An 18495-nucleotide genomic window follows, 5' to 3' on the forward strand; every position below is an offset into this window, starting at 1 on the left:
GAATCGCTGTGTTTTGCAGCTGGGGAACGGAGAGAGAAGTATTCGGTAGCTTCAAACCGCGTCACCCACACACCCCACAGAAAAAAAAGTGAGCTTCTGTGAGTGCTGCGAATTAAGTCAGCCTGAACTAGGATAAACTCACTGCAACTGATCCCGTGTGCAGGACACAGATCCCACTTCGCCCTGCATGTGTGTATTCGGACTGGGAAACAACTCTCTGTGCAGGGGAGATTTGATACCGGAGGCAGAGGTCAGCGTATGGAGTGGAGTGAATTGCATCTCTCGGGCAGGGAAAGAGTACAGGAACCTAGGGTTGCAGCTCTCAAAATGAGCCATGAGCGAACCAAACCCCCAGTAGGAATCTGGCTCTCTCACCTGTGTGATCCTCCAGACAGAGCAGAATCTAGAGCTCAGACTAATGTGGTAACCAGCCACAGTGGGCTGCTCTCCCTCAGGACCTGGCTAGGGGAAACCAGTACGAGTGCTCTCATGCAGAGCCACCCCCCAGGCGCTAATGCATAACCCCACCCTACAGGGAATCTGGCCTGCTGACATCAGCCAAGGGTCTCAAACTGGGGGTTGGGACCCTTCAGGGGGTCACGAGGTTATTACGCAGGGGATCGCGAGCTGTCAGCCTCCACCCCAAACCCCGCTTTGCCTCCAGCATTTATAATGGTCTTAAATATGAAAAAGAGTGGTTTTGATTTGTAAGGGGGGGTCGCACTCAGAGGCTTGCTATGTGAAAGGGGTCACCAGGGCAAAAGTTTGAGAACCACTGGTCAGCTGTTCGGTAGACGCATCATTCCCTCATACTTACCATAGGTTATGAGTTTGCCCATTGGCTTCAGGAGGTTGAATGCTTTGGACGTGTCTGATCCTCCCAGTGGATCCAAGACAATGTCGACTCCTAGAGAGAGTTTGCACAAAGAGTAACAGGCTGTTTCCTTCCATTTGCTGAGGGATAGGCCTGTAGCGGGGTAGGGGAGCCCTATCCCACCCCGTCCCTCACGGTACCTTTGGGGGAGATCTTCCGGACCTCCTCCACGTAATCCATACTCCTGTAGTCAATGGGGTGAGCGACCCCACTTTCCCGGAGGGCGTCATGCTTGGAGGCAGAGGCAGTGCCAAAGATGGTGACGTTCTCCACCGTCTTGCAGAGCTGAATGGCGGCCGTTCCCACCCCCCCTGAAACAGGCAGCAACGGGGGAATTAGAGGCGCGGGCAGGACATAGGAGACAAACCAGCCGCCGGCTGTGGTGCTCCCACCCTCCCCCGCACACACACACACCTGACTCCATGCCACGGCTCAATCTGAGCGCGAAGGGTTTGTCTGCGGCTCAGAAAAACTCATGCTTTGAGCCTAAGAGCTTGATGGCCTCAGGCGAACTAATATGGCCCTGGGATCTGCCACCTCACTATGGCGCTCAGGGCTTTAATACAACCAGACCCATCTGATTTTACCGTGTGCCATCCAACAGGCCGGGGTGTGGATCGGATCAGCCAATAGCGCAGTGGGATATTTTGCCAACCCAGCACCTGTGTAACTGATCTGTGTAAGCCTTTATATCAGGGTTGTCACCTCTTTGTCCAAGAGCCTAAGTCATGTCCCCTCCCAGCAGCTGGACTGGCCGCTCTGAAGCCAACTCCCCATAGGCTGAGCCCTGTCGGGGCGTGCTGGGCGTACGTTACCGGCAGCCATGTGGATGAGGATGCTCTGGTTGGGTCTCAGGTTCCCAAAGTCAAAGAGGATCATGTACGCCGTGATGTAGTTGACCAGAAAGGCGGCTGCTTCCTCGAAGCTCATTCCGTCAGGCATCAGGAAAGTCTGATTGGCTGGGACAGTCACGACTTCCTGCCAGAGCCCTGCCCTGGCCAGCACCATCACCTTATCACCAACCTACGGCCAGAGAGAGAAAGGGAGAGGGAGGGTGGATAGTGGCATGCTCTGGGTCGGCAGGGAGGTCACACCCAGCATCCTGTGCATCCCAGTCTGCACTTAGCCCACAGCACTCAGCACAAGCACCAGGCCTCCAGTGCCTGGACTGCTCCTGGTCTCTGGATGGGAATGCCGAGACTCTCTGCCTCCTCCACAGACTCAATACACATACAGCCATCCCCCTAGCCAGGCTCCCTGACACGACACTACTCACTGTGTCGGCCCGGCTTGGTGTGACATACTGGACTGGAAAAGGGAGCAGCAAACTTCTGGAGTTTAGTTTCACTTAGAACATGAAGCTTGGGCTGAAACTTGAGGCAAGGCAGGGAGGGGTGGGGGGGGAGAATTCCCAAAACAGGGACCAAGGAGTTGTCCAAGGCCTCGAGCCATTCTGTGACACCTGCTTCCCTTTGAGAGTTACCTCTCTAACAGGGGCCTTGTCTGCTTGAAGGCAGCAGTGTCTTGGGACCATGTGATCTAGCGATGTAAGCATGACACCACAGTGGAGAGAATTTGTACTTTCTACTTTGCCAGGCAGCTCAGAAGACTGACACAGGGGCTCACTTCAGGTTTTCCGTTGGCTCCTAGTGGCACAGTGGTTGGTGTAAACTCCTTAGGGCAGGGACCATTCTCATTGCTAGCTCTCAAACAATAACAGGATATCCAGCACTTTAACGATGTTGAAATGGATACAGACATTGTGCGGAAGAGCCCAGTCATGGAGCTGAAGCTATACCATGCATTTCTCTGCAGACACTTGCAAATTCCTCTCTGGTTCTACAACTTCTGCAGAGATTCCTGCACTGGTTTATATACCTGGCAGTTCTGACTTCTCCAGGCATTGCAGCAACATCACTGTTCTAAGCAGCACAGAATTTTCCCATGAGGCAGGCCAAAAAGAATTTGAAGAGCAATTAGCAAAGGACTCAAAAACTATTAGCAACATGTTTTTTAAGTACATCGGAAGCAGGAAGCCTGCAAACAATCAGTGGGGCCACTGGAGGATTGAGGTGGTAAAGGAGCACTCGAGGAAGACAAAGCCAACGCAGAGAAGCTAAATGATTCTTTCAATAGGTTGGGGTGGCCAAACCGTGGCTCGAGCTACATGCGGCTCTTTTACCTTTAAAGTGCAGCTCAAGGGGCCCCCCCTCACACTCCCCCCATTCTCTACCTACCAGACTGGGGGTGGAGCTCGGGACCTCTGCCTTGAAGCAGGGTAATGGGGTCGGGGCTTCTGCTCTGCAGGGGGGCGGGTCTTGGGGCTTCAGCAGGAGCAGGGCTTCAGCCCCAATTCCCAACAGGCATTTCCCATGGGGCTGAAGCCCCGAGCCCCAGCAGGTGCACCCCGGCTCTCAAACTTCTGAAGATTGTTATATGTGGCTCAGAGGGTCAGTAAGTTTGGCCACCCCGGCAGAGGTCCTCACTGCAGAGGATGTGAGGGAGATTCATGAGCCATTCTTTGTAGGTGACAAATCTGAGGAACTATCCCAACCCGAGGCATCAATAGAGGTGGGTTTAGAACAAACCGATAAATTAAACAGTAATAAGTCACCAGGACCAGATGATATTCTCCCAAGAGTTCTGAAGGACTCAAAGATGAACCTGCAGAACTGTGGAATGTAACCTGTCATTTAAATCAGCCTCTGGACCAGATGCTAACGTGGCTCCAATTTTTATAAAAGGCTCAGAGGCGATCCCGGCAATTACAGGCCCATCAGCCTGACCTCAGTACCTGGCAAACTGGTTGAAACTGTAGTAAAGAACAGAATGATCAGACATTGATGAACACAATTTGTTGGGGGAAGAGGCATTGTGCACCGGAAAACCTGACTGCAGGGGCTTCAGCGGCCGTGGAGCCTAGCCAGAGGTGGCTCAGCAGGGGAGAGCGCCCATCGCCTAGGGGACGGAGCAGCCCCATGCTCACTGGGACCAGGACCGGGGCAGCGGGGGGAAGAGGATGCTAAGCCCCTGCCCAGGGGGCCGCTGCGGAGCCTGCAGGTTCGGCTGGAAATTGCTTCCCCTCCCTACTCCAGCGTTTCTCTGAGGGGTGGCTCCCCCGTGCCCGTGTAGCGTCCACCTGGCACCAGCAGGGGCTCCGGGCGGCTTTGGTACATGCAGGGCTTGGTTCCTCCTGGGCAGCACCCCATGTAGGAGAGTCTTGGGCTTTCCTGGGGCGCTGGCCCGGCCAGAGGCAGCTGGGGAGGAAGAAGCCCGGTGGGCAGGCTACAGGTGTGCTGAGAGCTCCCGCCAGGGGTTCCACACAGCGCTGGGCGCAGGACGCGCTCCACCGGGGGTTTATGGAGGAGCAGCGGGGATGGTGGTGGGTGAAGGGGCAAAGTGGGGGGAGGACAGCGAGGAGGGGAGCATATAAAGGGTCAATGGATGGGCAGCAGAAGCAATGTGTGGGGCGGTCACGTGACCCCCCCCATCCTTTCAATTGTGCTCCCCCCATCACCTATGGGTCAACATATCCATAAATGATCTGGAAAAAGGGGTAAAACAGGAAGGTGGCAAAATCTGCAGGCGATACTAAAGTACTCAGGGTAAAGTCCAAAGCAGATGAAAGAGTTCCAAAGGGATCTCACTAAACTGGATGACTAGGCAACAAAACGGCAGATGAAATTCAATGCTGATCAGTGCAAAGTGATGCACATTATGTTTTCCAATCCCAACTATACCTATAAAATGATGGGGTCTAAATTAGCTGTTACCACTCAAGGAAGATCTTGGAGTCTCTGTGCTTAGCTCTTTGAAAACATCCGCTCAATGTGCGGCGGCCATCAAAAAAGCGAACAGCATATTAGGAACCATAGGAAAGGGACAGATAATAAGACCACAAATATCATAATGCCTCTGTATAAATCCATAGTACGCCCACACCTGGAACACTGCGTGGAGTTCTGGTTGCCCATCTCAAAAAAAGAGATTAAAAATGGAAAAAGGACAGAGAAGGGCAACACAAATAATTGAGAGGATGGAACAGCTTCCCTATAAGGAGAGATTAAGAAGACTGGGACTGTTGAGCTTGGAAAAGAGACAACTGAGGAGGGAGATGCTTGAGGCCTATAAAAGCATGACCGGTGCGGAGAGAGTGACTAAGGAAGCGTTATTTACCCCTTCACATAACACAAGAACCGGGGTGGGGGGTCGTCACCCAATGAATTTAATAGGCAGCAGGTTTAAAACAAACAAAAGGAAGTACTTCTTCATACAACACACAGTCAACCTCATTGCCAGGGGATGCTGTGAAGGCCAAAACTATAACTGGTTTCAAAAAAGAATTAGGTAAGTTCCTGGAGGACAGGCCTAGGAATGGCCTATCAGTATCTGCTTTATATCCACAGACAATGTTTGGGAGCATGGATTGGATGTGGATACAGATTTCATAATTGCACAAGGCTCTAGCTATTAGCCGAGATGGTCAGGGATTCAACCCCATACTCTGGGTGTCCTTAAGCCTTTGATTGCCAGATGCTGGGACTGGATGACATGGGATGGATAACCGATAATAGCCCTATTCTATTCCCTTTGAAGCATTTGGCATTGGCCATTGTCAGAAGGCAGGATACTGGGCTAGATGGACCATTGGTCTGACCCAGTATGGCTGCTCTTATGTTCATGGCTGAATTTGTTTGCGTGTGGACAGAGGCTCCTAGGCAGATGATTGCACTGGGTTAGTAAGATCTGTCTTTGAATATAGCATGCCCAACTTTAAGGTGCTGTTCAGTCCAGCAGAGTCATCTGCTTCATGCTCTGTTTGCATCACTGTTCATTCTGAATGACTAAGGGAAGGTTAAGAGTGTCCAGACATTCATGCCTGGTGCCTTTCGACTACAGAGCTAGGTGCAGAAAGCTGGCATGGTGTCAGTATTACCCAGCAAAGGCTTGGAGCTCTGGGGCGTGCTTCAGGATGTTATTTATGGAGTGCCAATACTAACTGCTCAAGCAGCAACTCTAGCTGTGAAACAATATAATACACTTTGGGAATGCGGAGTTACCAATCACCAGAACTCAAACACTGTCCCAAACGTTAGCTGCTCTCACAGTCCCAAATGAGGTTGTGAAGGGGGTACTCTAGGAGCATCAGTCCAGGGAGGGAGTGACTAGGAAAGCATTGCATTTTTTACCAGACTTTTTATATTTTAACAGTATGTGCAATGACCAGTTCTAGATTCTTGATGCCTCCAGGGTTTTCTGAAGAAGGATTTTGGGGAAGTAACTGAGCCCCTCTGAACTCTGCACTAAAAGAGGCATGTGACATTTGTTATACGAGTCAGCTGATAAGTCACAAAGGCAATTTCCATATATTTCTCCTCTTTTGGAAGTGATTTCGCCACAGAGTCCAATAGTTGCACCAAAAACTCCCTGCTAGGATATCAGCAGGGAAGCCTGTGTAGAAGACAGGTTTCAGAGTAACAGCCGTCTCCTTTTCTTTTTGTGTAGAAGAGATTTCCTTCCACAATACAGGCCTTTGCTTTAAGCTTCTGCTCTTAAAAGAAACCTCAGATAATGATGAGAAATATTTCAACGTAAGAGCAGTTTCCAGGACAGTTTGTTAAATGGTCTGACCCCGCAAATCCCGAGGGAATCACAGCAGAAAACAACATGGCTGCAGGTGAACTCAACATCACAACGGTGCTTACATCACGGCTGAAGGATGATATCAACAGAACCAGCTCTACTCTCTGATGGCACTGGGAGGGGGTGGACAGCGTACAACTAAGACACATGGAATAACCACTGTATGAACCAACCATATCTCCACAAACTACGTATGCTTCTATCAGATACAAGAATCTGACGTTCTTCAAAGGCAGCTTAAGGGTATGCACATGTGGAAAAAGCCTTTCCATGTGGCAACTTGACGGAGCGAATTCTCAAAATGTGCAGCCATTGCATTCAGATGCCACCCAGTAAACCCAAGTGCATGGGGTAAGCTAAGAGCTTAAGCCTGTCCTGCCAGACACCTAAGGAGACCCTCAGATTTCACTTTGCTCTATATTCAGGAAGTACAGAGGACAACACAGTCCTCTCACCTCATGCCGAACTTACTGGACTTCTGCACAAGCTCGAAAGCACGTCTCTCTCACCAACAGAAGTGGATTCAATAAAAGATGTTAACTCCCCCACCTTGAACCTCTCTTGTAACTTTAAGAGCACAGAGAACAGGCTGTGTACTGTGACACAAGACAAGATGTGTCTACACTGCAGTTAACCACCCGTGGCTGGCTTGTCTCAGCTGATTCAGGCTCGCAGCCGATCTGTGGAGCTACACTGCAGTGTAGATGTCCTGGCTTGGGCTGGAGCCTGGGCTCTGGGACCCTCCTCCCTCGCAGCGTCAGCTAACATGGGCTAACCACAGGTGTTTACCTGCAATGCAGATGTACCCATAGTTTCTGTGTGAGTGCAAATCTTTCAAATTTAGTTTTGCTTCCAGATGCACGAAACCCAAAGCCTCTCCAGTGAGCTGCTCTCATCCCCCCAGACAGGGAGCATCTGTTCCTCATGTGTCGGGAGGGGGGCCAGCAAAACCAGATAGCAGCATATTGGACAGCAGAGAGGCAGCGGAAAGGCTCATAGCTGTGTGGGTTTGGCATTTACACTTGAGCAAACTGAAATGTTTTCGCTGGGGGGAGGGGCGAGTGTAATGGAATCAGATTTAATATCGAGGTTTGTTTGAGAGGCTTTGCGAATACATTCCCTAGACACGTCTCAAACGGTCACGACTCTGTTACCCAATGATAACAGGTGACGGAAAAAAACTTGGCACATCTGTCAATGAGCTACCAAAGCTTTAATGAGAGAAACAGAACAAAGAGGGCATTTCAGTCCGATGAACTTCCAAAGATAACCATGATCTACAGAGCAACGCCAGAATCATGCTGCATTGGCCTCAGCAAGACCTCGCAGCGGCTAACCTGCTCGTGCCCTTGAGGCCTCGTCAGCTCTAAGGCTGGCAAACAGCGTTTGCAATAGTTGTAGCAATTGCCTTCCACGCTGAAACTGGGGCCAATCGTGTTTTGGCCGCATTCAGAAACAGCGCTCAGGCTGCCAGGTATGGGGTGGAGGGGAGAGCAACACAGGGGTTCTCGCTAACTCCAATGAGCACGCAATTTTGCTCATGCAAAGCCTCATAAAAAAACAGAAATAAGAGCTCCACACTCTTCCATCTGATCTCCCCTCTCTCAAAGACTGTCTGCCTCGCGACACTGCCCTCACCTACCTCCGATAGAATCTCAGATCTTGGAACCTGGCTCAGGTAGCAGCTTGCTCCAGCCAGCGCACAGAGTTATTTTCCCCTGAGATTCCCGTCCATGCAGGCCACCAGCCAGGTGACCCTTAGACAAAGGGCCTCAGCAGCTGATCTCATATTAGCCAGATTCCCAAGAAGATTCTCCTTTTAAATTAAGTTATAGCTAGACATTTCTTCCTGCCAATAAATAGCCTCCCCCCAGCATGCTGGTGGATGCCTGAAACTGGTTCTGGAGACAATGTAAAATCAACGCCACTGGAACTGCTTACCCCTGAAGCCTCCACTGCTCCTGAGCCATGCATCCTTCATGCTAAAAGAAAACACCATCTTCCTTTGCTGGCAGGAAATCCTGTATTTATTTGGCAGCAGTGTCAGGAAAAAAGGGTTATTGATGCTCTGCATCCTTCACCTTTTACATGAACCCTTTTACCACATGCACAAGCATTTGCCACATACATCATGCACACACACGGAGGGGGGGGACGGGGGGGTTGAGCACACGGCCTTCAGCTCACTGTAGGATCACCGCGTCTTCCCTCCTTTCCTGGGGACAGCAAGGATGACCCCTGTTCAAACGGTCACGCAGCCAGCCACAAGTTTACCGAACCTGGACGCTATTTTTTATTTTAAATTGTACTTATTCCCCAAACTGCTGATGTCAGGCAGATGCATTCTGCTACTCCAATCTGCTCTGCTGAGAGCCCTTCACCAGCAAGTGGGTATGAGCAACATGTTTCACCTGTCCTGCCCTAGGTGGGAGGAAAGCCAGGAGGGTACTAACCACTTCTGGGTGGGTGTCAGCCACAGGAACGATGGTAATTTTAAGGTTCTACAACCAGTGGTGAATTTCAAGACGATCTTGGAAATGTCCTCCATTTAGTTGAAGTGAGACATGACTCCCAGAACTAACATGTTTATAACACACGCAGGATTGATCTGCCAGACAGATTAACATCCATTTAAACTCTCTGGGAGAAACTATGAAAACAGCAATCTATTAAATAAACCTGCTATTAGCTGGCGAGGGGTGGAAGTGTTTTTAAAAAAACCCAAACCGATCTTTAAATGAAATATATACCGTATGTTGTTCCAGAGCAGATCTAGTACGTTAATAGTAAGCTATTTTTATTGCAGTAGCGCTTAGAGGGTCCAGAAATCAATCCCAACCTTTGTCTATCTAGGTTGTAAACTCTTGAGGGCAGGGAGAAAGGAATACAATATAGCAGCTTAATTCCTCAAAATGAGAACTGGACAACAAGTAGACGACAAACAGTAATCAGCTACACTAAAACTTAAAGACCCAAAAATGAGGAAAGAATCCATAGAGTATGGCCTGAGAGACGCTGCATTTTCCCAGAAAAAGACTCATTTAGGTAGCTTAAAAGCAGATGAAGATCTGTGGTGGAAATCATTACTGCCAAGTATTCTAATGCTCAGACAGCTTAGCCAAGGCTCTTCTCCTTCCCCCTAGATTAAGCCATGTTAGATGCATAGTCAATGTTTATTACATATCTCATAACGATCAGAAACAGGCAGATATACTGTCCCCTGCAGCATATCCAGGTCTGAAACATCATTAAAGCTAACTTCCTCCTTATTGTAGAACGATGCACCTGACAGCAGCTACAGAGTGTTGAGACAAAACATCTCAGTCAAAATAAAAACAACCAGTTTGTAATCAACAGTTCTGCCCACTCTAATTTGAAAGCTTCACACCTGCACCTGAGCAAGTCACCTCTCTAGCACACCTGTGTTATTATAGCAGCCAACCATCTCTACTGACTCATCCACAATGCTAGTGGCAGTGGGATTAGAGCAGGCAACCATTAAATAAAAGAATTACATATATTTAGAAAAAGCTAATTAATACAGAATCTTTGTTCTACTATTGAAGAGCTCTTAAGTAACATTCATCAATCAGCTCTGCCCATAAAGACAATGACATAGAGAAACTAGCCTCCGAGATTGATGCGTTAATATGATCATCTCCACAGACCACCTTTGTTGCACACACACACTGCATTTAATAGCACATAAATATGCTTTTGATGGAAGCCCCCAAATCAGCATACACTGCTTTTATTTTGAAGACAATTTTGTCGCAAGAAAGTGTGATGTCTCAGCACATATGCCAAGTGCTGGATTTACAACTCCTAATGAGATTGAAATTCTTTGCCATTTAAATTGTAATTCACTAAACCCATTTCTACAAAATGAGACCTCAAAGCAGTTTAATTTAAATCCAGCTTCATGGGAACTGCCCCACCCTGAGTGGGCGGATACACTTTACATTTGTAGAGAAGCAGTCATAGACATTCAGTCCAGCACAGGTAATATAGGCCATCTGGAAACAGTTTTTTCTTTTTGTAACAGTGACAATAAAGAGAAATCACTTTGCCTAACCCCTGCTGAGAAAAGTAATACAGGGACAGTGTAATATAGAAGAACATAAGAACGGCCATACCAGGTCAGACCAATGGTCCACCTAGCCCAGTATCCTGTCTTCTGACATTGGCCAGTGCCAGATGCTTCAGAAAGAATGAACAAAACAGAGCAATTTATTAAGGTACCCATACCCTATCATCCAGTCCCAGGTTCTAGCAGTCAGAGTCTTAGGGACACCCGGAGCACATGGATGTGTCTCTGACCATCTTGGCGAACAGCCATTGATGGATCTATTCTCCATGAACTTATCTAGTACTTTTTTTAACTCAATTATACTTATGGCTTTCACAATATCCCTTAGCAATGAGTTCCACAGGTTGACTGTGAGTTGCACAAAGAAATACTTTCTTATGTTTAAAACTGCTGCCTATTAATTTCATTGGATGCCCCCTGGGGTTCTTCTGATATGTGAAGGGGTAAATAACATTTCCCTAGTCACTTTCTCCACCAGTCAGGATTTTATAGACCTCTCCCATCTCCGCCCTCAGTCCTCTTTCTTCCAAACTGAACAGTCCTAGTCTATTTACTCTCTCCTCATATGGAAGCGGTTCTGTTCCCTAGTCATTTCTGCAGCCCTTCACAAGATTATTCTCCCACTATACGTTGTGCACAGACCAGAAACCTGTTCTCCTGCCTTGTGCTGAACGAAAACCACGTTTCTTTATTGAACTCACAGAATAGATATTGTACCATCACAGACAGGTCTAGCTTCCACTAGTTAACGTGGCCACAGGCATGAGGAGGGGCTCCCGACAGAGCTATTACAAACTGTGTTCGCGGCTTAAAGGGCATTACGTTGGTGGCCACGGGATATCTGTAATGGCCAGTATCAGGGGCCTGAAACGTATCTGGAGGATGCCAATACCCGTTTTATCCCTATGTTGCATCACACAACCAAGGGACTCCAGTTTTTGAAGGCACCTGGATAGGAAGCGCCCCCCTCACCCAGGCTACGGGATTATTGGCTGATTTATCACCATCTCCATTGTCCCACTGTCAGCCAAGGGCATGGGAACAGTTTGTACAGTGAGGGGGCTGAGCGCCACTGAACCCAACTGTAAACCTGGATGTGCTGGACACCACCCCAAGCTGGGGGCGCGGCAGCCCCCCGCCCATCCCGGAGATCCGGGACCTGTGCGTCTGCAGACATTTAGATGCAGCGTGGGGCGCCAGGACCTGATATGCCACAAAGTGGGGGTGCCCACCTCCCCCATACAGAGCCCCACAGCAAGGGGAAAATCGCCCCAAATACCCCCCTCCCCACATGGGCGCTGGCCGCTGCCCCTAACAGCGCACACCCCCACCCCGAGACCAGCCGCCTCCGGCTGCAGGCGCGGGCGGAACCCGGCCCCGGCCCCAGGGCGAGCTGGGGCGGCCGCTCCCGAGCCCCCCGGCCGCATGCGCACCGCAGCCCCCATTGTTTCCCGGCCTCGGAGCGGTGGCCGGAATGGGGGGGACCCCCCGCCCCTTTTCCGGGAGGGACCCGCCAGGGCATCGCCCAGCTGCCGCCCCTGTCTGGGAGCGGGAAGGGCGGAGCGCCCCGAGACCGTCAGACGGTCACCAGCCCTGGGCTCGCCGCCCCCGTTCCCCGCCCCCACCCCCGCGCTCGCCTGCCCCGCCGCCCCCGTTCCCCGCCCCCACCCCCGGGCTCGCCTGCCCCGCCGCCCCCGTTCCCCGCCCCCACCCCCGGGCTCGCCCCATCCCCGGGCTCGCCTGTCCCGCCGCCCCCGTTCCTCGCCCCCCGCCCGGGCTCGCCTGCCCCGACCCCGGCCCCCGTCTCACCTGGCGGCCGGTGACCCCCTCGCCCAGCGCCAGCACGGTGCCCGCGCACTCCATGCCGGGGGAGACGGGCGGCGGCGGCAGCCGCTCGTAGAGCCCCTGCCGGGCCAGCAGGTCGGCGAAGTTGAGGCCGCAGGCTCGGACCCGCACGGCGAGCTCCCCGGGCCGCGGGCTGGGCTCGCCCCGCCGCACCTGCACCTTCACCTTCTCGTAGCCGCCGAAGCCCGAGAGCACCAGGGCCCGGTACTGGGGCTCCGCCGGGGGCGCGTCCCCGCCGCCCGCCGCCCGCTGCTCCGCCGGGGGGGCCGGCTCGGCGGGGGCCGGGGGCGCCGCTGCCTCTTCCCCGGACATGGCGGGGCTCGGGTGGGGTCCGCAGCGGCCGGGCTCGCGGTGCGGGGCTCGGGTGGGGTCCGGAGCGGCCGGGCTCGCGGTGCGGGGCTCGGGTGGGGTCCGCAGCGGCCGGGCTCGCGGTGCGGGGCTCGGGTGGGGTCCGCAGCGGCCGGGCTCGCGGTGCGGGGCTCGGGTGGGGTCCGCAGCGGCCGGGCTCGCGGTGCGGGGCTCGGAGGGGCCCCTGGGGCAGAGGCCGGGCTCGCGGTGCGGGGCTCGGACGGGCCGGAGCCGGGTGTGGGGCCCTGGGGCAGCGGCCGGGACCGGCGGGCGCAGGGGACCGGGCAGCCGCGGCCGGACAGCTGCGAACAGCTGGGCTGAGCGCGGGCTTGCGGGGAAACCCGGAGCCGGAATCCGGGGCGTGGCTGGAATGAGGGAAAACGTGGACTGGGGCGCACGGAGCGGAGCCACCAGCTCCCTCCACGGGGCGCGGCGTCTCACGCAGGGTAGCAGAGGCTGGAGCTGGAAGCCCGGACTCCTGGGTTCTCTTCCCCACCCTGGGAGCGGAGCGGGGGTCTAGCGAGTTAGAGCAGGGAGAGGACGGGGAGTCAGAACTTAATCCACAAGTAAGGACCCCAGTGTCAAACCCAAGCTCCCAGAGAAGGTAGCCAAAGGCCAGCAACAAGCTGGGCTCATAAAGTGCAAATCTGAACAGTGAAAGTCATTAACTATGAAACAGCTTAGCAAGGGTCCTGCTGGATTCCTCATCCCTGCAAATGTTACATCAAGAGTGGATGTTTTTCTAAAAGGGATGCTCTAGTTCAAATAATCTGGATTCAGACCAAATCATGGGACAGACTTTAGCAACAGGATGTTAATCAGCTTTTGAGGGATGGTGGGGAGACATCCATTCTGGTCTTCCTGGGCCTCTCCAGCAAAATTCATCACTGTCCACCTTGAGAGAGTGCTGTCCCATGTCAGAGAGGTGGCAGGGGGCCAGGGGAATGCCACGACACCCCTTATTTATGGGGTCCCACAAGGATAAATTGTCTATCCAGTTCTATTCAATGTCTACCACTAGCCACTGGTCAGATGAACTGAACTCTCAAGTGCCAGCAATATGCGGGTGGAGGACACCTCTACCTATCTTCACCACACGTGCCCATGATGCCCAAGGCTCCGATGACATCAGTTCATGGATGAAGGACAGCAGGTTGAAGCTAAACCCAAGCAAGACAGAGATGATGCTGGTTGGCAGAGGAAAGTATTTTGAGGAGTTTGCGGCCATGGTGCAGTCTCACTTGGTTGAAGGTTCACACCCACAAATGGTTGATTCAGATCATAGTTTAGCTGTCCCATCCTGGCAAACAAGGACCTGGCCTCAGCTGGTCATGCCTTTGTTACTTCCCATCGGGACTACAGCAGTGTCTACCTGGACATGATGTCTTCAGAGCCTAGGAAACCCCATATAGTTCAGAACACTGCACTGTGGCCCTTCAGCAACGCTGGCTCCTGTGAACACATCACACTTGTCCTCTGCTCCCTGCGCTGGCTTTTCATAGAGCAGCAAGTCAAGTGCAAGGTCTTGGTCCTTCCAGGAGCTCCATGGCCTGGGCCCGGGATATCCAAAAAACCCTACAGCTCTATGATGAAGATCGTAGTCAACAACTCCAATCCCCAGGCACAGTGGAACTTTCTACCCTAAGGGTAAATCTCATCTGTGTGCTTATCTGGGCCTGTCCGAGACTGTGGAATGAACTTCTCCAGGAACTAAGAGCCATCACAAACCTCACGTCACCACCTTCCAAATCTTCATTCTCCAATATAAATGAAGAACAGCAGGTACATTTGGAAAAACAAACAAACTTCCAAACAAAACCAACCAAAGCAAAACACACCACTGGAGAGGGAACGGCCCACATATGACAATGTTAGTCACAATGCTTAACGCACAACTGGAAAGTGCTCAGGCCTAGATCCACAAAGGTATTTAGGTTCTGAACTTCAGGAGTTAAGAACCTAAATACCTTTGTGGATCTGGGCTTCAGATACTATGGTAATAAGTTGCTTGCTTACAGACCGCCCCCCAACCTGAAGCAAATACTCACCAGCAACCACACACCACACAAAAGAACCACTAACCCAGGAACCTATCCTTGCAACAAAGCCCGTTGCCAACTGTGTCCACATATCTATTCAGGGGACACCATCACAGGGCCTAATCACATCAGCCACACTATCAGAGGCTCGTTCACCTGCGCATCTACCAATGTGATATATGCCATCATGTGCCAGCAATGCCCCTCTGCCATGTACATTGGTCAAACTGGACAGTCTCTATGTAAAAGAATAAATGGACACAAATCAGACGTCAAGAATTATAACATTCAAAAACCAGTCGGAGAACACTTCAATCTCTTTGGTCACTTGATTACAGACGTAAAAGTGGCAATTTTTCAATGAAAAAACTTAAAAAACAGACTCCAACGAGAGACTGCTGAATTGGAAGTAATTTGCAAACTGGATACAATTAACTTAGGCTTGAATAGAGACTTGGAGTGTATGGGTCATTACACAAAGTAAAACTATTTCCCCATGTTTATTCCCCCCCCCCCACGTTCTTGTCAACTGCTGAAAGTGGCCCACCTTGATTATCACTACAAAAGGTTCACCTCCCTCCCCCGCTCTCCTGCTTGTATTAGCTCACCTTACCTGATCACTCTCCTTACAGTGTGTACGGTAACACCCATTGTTTCATGTTCTCTGTGTATATAAATCTCCCCACTGTATTTTCCACTGAAAGCATCCGAGGAAGTGAGCTGGAGCTCACGAAAGCTCATGCTCAGATAAATGGGTTCGTCTCTAAGGTGCCACAAGTCCTCCTTTTCTTTTTGCGAATACAGACTAACACGGCTGCTACTCTGAAACCTATGGTAATAAAGGTGGTGTAAGAGTCTATATAGAATAGAATAGTCTCCTGGGTTCTATTCCCAGTCCTGGGAGAGGGGTGGGCTTTAGGGGTTGGGGGGAGGATGACGATGGGGAGTTAGGATTCCAGGTCCTAGCTCCAGCTCTGGGAGGGAGAGTGGAGACGGGGTACTGAGAAGAAGATAAAAACTGCCCCTAACTCCAGCTCTCAGAAAGCGTATTTGCTTGCACCAAATCTAAAACTATATCCAAGACACAAATAGTCCTTTGCAAAGCCCCCAGGTGCATACTGCTATCATCCCATTCCGGTAGGAAAAGGAGGCCACAATGGAAAAGAAAGAATAGGAAATGCAGAGTATTTATTCCTGTGGGGCAGTTCAGAAGAAACATCCATAGTACACATCCTCTCAGCTCCAGACAAATGGGGATGTAACATATGACCAGTGCATGTCCCTTGCTGCCTTCCTGTAAATGTTCCTTAGTAATTTCTCTGTATTAGCTTTTAGCTTTGTCATCTGAAGCAGGAGAGAGAAAGAGACAACTCAGCAAATCCAGAGAATTCCCTGAGTTGCAGCTTTGCGTGTTTCGAAAGCTCCAGACAGTGATGAAGCAGGGAATTTTAAGATCATTTACAAATCTTTTAAAGAGACAAGGGAGTGTGCTGCTCTCTCTCTCACACCCGCAACAACTCAGCGGGTCAAATTAATCCCTGGTGTAACTACACTGACTTCATTTGAATTATAATAGGGTTGTGTGTGGAGAGAACTCATCAGAGAGCCCAGGAGAGTGTGCAGGGCTGAGCCATCCGCCAGAGAGTAAAGCAAGCGGTTTAATGAAAACCAGAACATTAACACATCCCTCTTGTTCACAGAAGCACAGGAATGGCTGGACTGGATCAGACCCATGGTCCATCTAGCCCAGGCTGGTTTCTCCAATCATAGCTGGCCTCAGAGGAAGATGCAAGAAACGCCTCAGTAGGCAGACGGGAGATAGTCTACCCCCCACAAAGATCTCATTCTAATGCCCAATAGTTAGAGATTGGTTTCAACCTTGACACATGAGGGGTTTTCTCCCTTCCCTTCCAATACTCATTTTGGTACCATTAGCTGCTGTAACTCTGGATACTCTCACAAAATGGCCAATCTCTCTTTGAACCTTGCGAAACTCTTTGCCTCAGCGACACTGTTCCCTGAATGACAAATGTTGCATTAAAAGCTTTTACTGTTTATATGCTTGTTGCTTTGAACAAAAGGGGAATGGCCAGTGGGGAATAGGAAAATCCTGTCCGAGTTCTCCATGCCTGTGGCGACCGTTCAGAGGAGGTCGTGCTGGGTATGCATGCTGTGTTACGTGTTGCAGGGAATGCATGCCCCCAGTTTTGAAAGAGCTGCTCTCATAGCACTTGCTGAAGGCGGCCTGTATAAACCAGTGAATGGGTCCCACCCTGCTTGAGCATGTGTGTTCAGAACCTTTCCTTTGTGACAACAGCCCCAGATCCCAAGGCCTGGGAAGTTTGCAGCTTGGGTTCAGTGGGAGCTTTGCATGAACACGGCCTTGATCTGCAAGGGGCTCAGTGCTCTGGACTCCCACTGACTTCAGCAGGGGCTGGGGTGCTCAGCACCTCCCAGGAGTCATTTGGCACCATGCAGGAATGTTCAGAAAGCCACAAGCACTATGGTGGAGTGGGTGAGGAGTGGGATTCTGAAGGAAGTGGAAGACAAAGGCAGGAAAGCAGCCAGCACTGCAAAGGGTCTGTGTAGGAGACCGATCAGAGGGCTCTGCGGTGTGGCACATTTAAGGGGCATTTACGTGGTTGTGCTAAGAACAGGAGAGGAGGGGGCCCAAGGCTGCTGGTACTACAGAACACCAAGCAGTTCCTGCGACACTGCATCAGTCCCTACTGCCTTTGCTACAGATGAAAACACACAATCCGACGCCGATGTTCTGACCCAAGGGTACTGGGGGCTGGGCTGTGGCGTATGGGATGATCTGTTTGTTGGTTTAGGAAGGGAGGGTTAGAGCAAAATCTCTCTCCTGTCTCCCACTGTTCTTCCTAGGAACTCTCTGAGTCTACTAGAGCTCAACGGGTGTTCCTCCAAGTGTCCCAAATAATTACGCCTTGTTGGGAGGGACGGATCCGTGCAGGAATGAGAGCCAGGTGGGCAGCGATGGGTCACGCAGCTGGGGAAAAATGGATCTATTCAGGGTACCTATTACCTAAGATTAGGGGTTTCAGAGTAGCAGCCCTGTTAGTCTGTATCTGCAAAAAGAAAAGGAGGACTTGTGGCACCCTTAGAGACTAACAAATTTATTTGAGCATAAGCTTTCATGAGCTACAGCTCACTTCATCGGATGCAGTTTAGGGGGATTGGGGGAGATTTTCAAAGGAAACATGGGTGAAAGTCAGGGGGGCTTGGGTGTAAAACCCCCATCGCTGCTCTGGAAAATCCCCCTAACCTGAGAGGAGACGTGTGCAGTGATTGGATCAAGAGGTTCGTATGGCATGGCAGAGGGATTAGATCAGCCAGACTTAGATCAGCCAGACTTCTTTTGCTGCTTGAATCTCCCCACTGGCCTTTACTGTTGCTCCATCAATCCTCCTTTATCCAGTTAATTCAATAACATTCGCTCAATATGTCTTGCTTTCCAGGTTCTTTGGATTTGTGTTTTTTCCTTGCAGTTTTTATGGATTCTTAACTCCATCAGTTTCATGGGGACATTTCTGGGGATTCGAACACTCTGCAGAATGTCAGTGGGGCGGAGGGGTGTGAAGAGCCCCTGCCTTTGTGGCTGTGGAGAGTACAGCTTGGGAGGTATCGGCTCTGTA

The 18495-nt window shown here is 51.1% G+C and overlaps 1 protein-coding gene across 1 annotated transcript in view; it reads right to left on the reverse strand.

Annotated features, from left to right (window-relative positions):
- Positions 1–13117, reverse strand: part of VAT1 (vesicle amine transport 1) — a 25190-nt gene extending 12073 nt beyond the window's left edge. The window contains exons 1-4 of the mRNA XM_073326257.2: positions 12417–13117; positions 1690–1897; positions 1015–1185; positions 818–907 (exon numbers count right to left, since the gene is read on the reverse strand). Of these exons, the coding sequence (XP_073182358.1) occupies positions 818–907; positions 1015–1185; positions 1690–1897; positions 12417–12764 (817 nt within the window). The 5' untranslated portion in view covers positions 12765–13117. The remainder of the gene's footprint in view (positions 1–817; positions 908–1014; positions 1186–1689; positions 1898–12416) is intronic.
- Positions 13118–18495: the final 5378 nt, after the last annotated feature.

This window comes from Lepidochelys kempii, chromosome 27 (genome assembly GCF_965140285.1).
Source record: "Lepidochelys kempii isolate rLepKem1 chromosome 27, rLepKem1.hap1, whole genome shotgun sequence".
In the NCBI taxonomy this organism is placed as follows: Eukaryota; Metazoa; Chordata; order Testudines; family Cheloniidae; genus Lepidochelys; species Lepidochelys kempii.